General features: G+C 36.5%; 1 protein-coding gene across 1 annotated transcript in view; it reads left to right on the forward strand.

Annotated features, from left to right (window-relative positions):
- The window catches only part of LOC107694150 (thyrotropin-releasing hormone-degrading ectoenzyme), a 114589-nt gene that overhangs the window by 11308 nt on the left and 98963 nt on the right, over positions 1–4318 (forward strand). The window contains exon 3 of the mRNA XM_016493755.1: positions 806–932. Within this exon, the coding sequence (XP_016349241.1) occupies positions 806–932 (127 nt within the window). The remainder of the gene's footprint in view (positions 1–805; positions 933–4318) is intronic.

Genomic DNA, 4318 nt, shown 5'->3' on the forward strand with positions numbered 1-4318 from the left:
TTATTTATATATATATTTTTTTCCCAGTCAATAAGGATTTGAAATGAGTTGTTCAATAAAAGATTAGGCTTTGTATCAAACCAACCCACTTTGAGGTGAATCAAAAATGACGAACTTCAATTTGATTTTGAGTATGTGAAAACTGGAAGGTAGGCTACATCTTTTATGGGTGAATGAACTACTCATCCCATGAAGCATTGCAAATCAGAAATAGAGGTACAAAATGTTCATTATATATATAAAAATCCAATATATTGAATATATATTGTAATATATTGTTTTATTAGTTTTACTTTAGTCTTACTATTGTTATGTCATTCTCAGTGCTTTAATGTGGGGGACAATCTCTGCTAAACTGATTTCCATTTCCTGTGCCGAAGTGACTTGTGTGATTGTAGGATCTCTCTTCAGGGTATTATGGGTAGTGTAGTTTTAAACTAGAAATTCTGTAATTAAAAACAGTGACTACTGAAGCTCATCTCCCTGTAGTCTGTGAAGAAAATGAAAGGATTTTAGCTTGTGGAGTATAGGTGACATTTATACTTTTTAATGCCTTGCTCAGTGGATGAGGGCTGGAGAAAAGTACACTTGAAAGACAAATGCAAAATTCACAAGCCAGATGAAGGCATTTGGCAGATTATGTTCACAATGGATTACCCTTGGAACTTAACCTTTCAAGTCCATAACTGTTATCCTTGAGGGAATTCAGGTTAGGAATAAACACAGAGCCGTATAAGAGTCATTCATTCAGCACCTGACACACTTTGACTTCTGTTCTCTCTCCTCTTATGTTGCGTTGTTGTAGATTCGGCTGTATGCCAGACCTGACGCCATCCAGAGCGGATCGGGGGACTACGCTCTGCACATCACCAAGAGACTCCTACACTTTTACCAGGATTACTTCAAAGTGAAATATTCCCTCCCTAAATTAGGTAAGACGGCGGTGAAATGTCTTTGGCTTTGTCTGGCTTCAGTGATGCTTTTGAAACGGCAATACATGTTCTTCTCGTGGGAAACCGGGTGATTTTTAATTGTTCCATTTGTACTGCCGGCCGGTTCTGTGTGACTTCCTGTTTTGTGCTCGTTTAAAGAGGTGAAGGAGTGTCAGTGGCAACTCAGTTCTTGCGTTTATTGATCCTTTTGAAGCATTTTAGGCCATTTGTGGTTGTGTTTGGTCTTGGGAATTGGAGCACACAGCACGCGTGTGGTGTTAAAGTGTGCGTTTGTCACTGTATTGATGTGTGTGCTATTGTATGTTGTTGTAAGTGTGCGTGTGCTTGTGCTGGACTGCCTCACATCAGACTCTCTCTGTGCCAGTGTTTCGCTCCATGGGTTCCTGTCAGTTCTCTGTATTCATTTGAATACAGTCATCAATCTCTCTGGGCTTCTGTCTGTCTGTCTTTCACTCTCCTCCCCCGCCTGCTCACTTCCTCTGTAAATGTGTGTGTTTGTGCATTTGCATGTAAGTGTGTATTTGAGTGTGCAATGCATGTGATATTTCCTTACTCTCTTAAACGCTCTATGGGAAGCATTTCCCCCATAGAGCCCCCCCCTACACACACAACATTTAAGTCATCTTCTTTCTGAATTTCTTTTATTTTCATTTTCACCTCCTGGTTAATCCAGTTTAAGCCGTCAGCTGTGTTATGGAACATGGCAGTCGATATGCTAAAGTAGTTTGCAGCAGCTGATGACCATCTTAGACCAGCAAGCATGTACCAAAACACAGTGGCCAGCTTAAGCTGGATTTTCCAGCAGGGTTTTTTAAGGACTTTAAATCTATAACTAACTAAATCTGTAATTAAATCTTAAATATTTAGTGGTAGTGAGGAAAATGTAGCACTCTTGGTAATGTTAGTATGTGAAAAAGAAGTGTGCTTGTGCATGTGCACTTGTAGTGTGCTTCAAATCGTAGATAATCCCCTTGTCCAAATACCCACACTTGCGGTCTTGGCCACTTGAGAGCGCGTGCGCGCGACAGGAAGTAAGTGCGCAAGACTGTCCCAGATCTTAAAAACGCCAGAGCGCAGTGCCCTTAACGCACACTAAATCCACACTATCTGTATAGTGTGTAGCCTTGTCCAAATACCCACACTTGCGGTCTTTGCACTTGACCACTTGACTACTTATATGACGTATTTCCGGTACTTGGCCCAAGTGTTCAAGTGAGCATGAAGACCACAAGTGTGTGTCGAACTTTTCATTACCTGATGGGACACACTTGTAGTGTTGTAAAAATGCAAGTGTTTACATAGCTTTATTTTAATTTTAAATACTTTGCATTTTAAAATCAACTTCTAAATGTCTGTTCAGTAGTCCCTATAACATGACAATTTTAATTTGTGGTGCTTCTAATTAAGTGATAAAAAGCAGTTGCAAATGTTGTACAAAATAAATATCTCCTCTACTCATCTTTGCACTAATAAAACGTGTTTTTCTACCAAATTATATGTAATATCTAATTATTATATTAATATTTAACTTGCATTGGAAAGGTTTCCGTGGCCAAGACCGCAAGTGTGGGTATTTGGACAAGGGGTGTATCCCATCTGTATAGTCTGTATCCCATCATGCATCATGTTCTGGAAATAAATCGTGAGACTTTTTGCCGAGATCTCGCGAGAGGTCACGGAAACCTTTCCAATGCAAGTTAAATATTAATATATTAATTAGATATTACATATAATTTGGTAGAAAAACTGTTTTTATGTTTTATTGGTGCAAAGATGAGTAGTGGTGATATTTATTTTGTACAACATTTGCAACTGCTTTTTATCACTTAATTAGAAGCACCACAAATTAAAATTGTCATGTTATAGGGACTACTGAACAGACATTTAGAAGTGGATTTTAAAATGCAAAAAAAGTGCACTTTGTAAAAATGTCATATTAAAAGTGTTACTTTAAAGTATATTTTAAGTCATTGTTTTGATCATCTTTTTTCACGATTTAAAGAAGTACTTATTTACATACATGTTACATCCTAAAGCACATTAAAACACATTAATTATATTAAATATAAAAGTAATTATGATAATTTTAGCTTGCAGTGTGTTTGATATTACATTTAAAGTTAATATATTTTAAATGTGCTAAATTGCAACTTCATCATTACAAATGTGCAATTACAAATATATTTAAATGGCATACAAATTTCAATAGAAATGACATTATAGTATATTTCAGTTTACCATAAATGCTTGTCGGTACATTCGACAATGTAGCTTAAACATATTTCAAGAACAATTAAAATAATTACATATAACTTACATATAAAGATGTAGGCTACATAAGTTGGTAAAAAAAGCTCTACAAAGTTTAGCCAACTGCATTTAATATAAATTTAAATTATAATACAGTTTCATTTAATTCTAAATTGACATATAATTAAGTGTATGAAAACAGTACATTTAGCTTGCAATATATTAAAGGCAAGGCAAGGCAAGGCAAGGAAAGTGATTATAAAAATGATTATACATAAAATACAGTGCAATCAGTTCGGACGTCGCACAGTGCTCATTCAATAAATGCACAGTTAAACAGACGAGCTTTGAGTCTAGATTTAAATGTGGCTAATGTTTTAGCACATCTGGGCCCGTATTCATGAAAAATCTTAGTGCTAAGAGTTGCTCCTAGTAACAAAATTCTAAGAAAATTCTTAGAAATGTGGGTGTTTCCTCTTAAAATGAAAGAAAAGATCCTAGTAAAGAAAAAAGTAATTCAGAAAGCATCTTAACCCTTAAAAGAGGTCTTAAGGTCCAAAATTGTTAGGAGTACGGACGAGGACTTTTAAGAGGCTTAAGAGTTTCTTTAGCAGTGGAGAAAATGGACAAAACATGTAGAGGGAGAAGAAATGTGTTGCACAGTGCATGACAGTGAGTTAATAAGACGCTACACATTAGATCGTGCAGGGATTATGTTTGTGGCCGATCTTATTAGAGACACGCTAACATCTCCGACACTGCGCAGAAATGCCATAGCGCCAGAAATGGAAGTAATCACTACATTAACTGCTGGCGATAAAGGCATGAACAAGTTTCTCCAAGTCTTGACTGGAAACAAAACATCTAATTCTTACAATGTATTTGAGATGATAGTATGCTGATTTAGTTACTGCTTTGACATGACTACTTTGGCACATCCAACTGTTAATTTCATCAATGCATTGGCAGAGGAGTCAATGGGGCTGTTGTCATTTGGCGATAAGGCTAGGTAAACCTGGGTATCATCTGCATATCATCTGTGATAGGCAATTTGGTTCTTTCTCATTATTTGACTTAGTGGGAGCATATACAGGCTAAACAAGAGCGGTGCAAGA

This window comes from Sinocyclocheilus anshuiensis, unplaced genomic scaffold (genome assembly GCF_001515605.1).
Source record: "Sinocyclocheilus anshuiensis isolate Anshui unplaced genomic scaffold, SAMN03320099.WGS_v1.1 scaffold1003, whole genome shotgun sequence".
In the NCBI taxonomy this organism is placed as follows: domain Eukaryota; kingdom Metazoa; phylum Chordata; class Actinopteri; order Cypriniformes; family Cyprinidae; genus Sinocyclocheilus; species Sinocyclocheilus anshuiensis.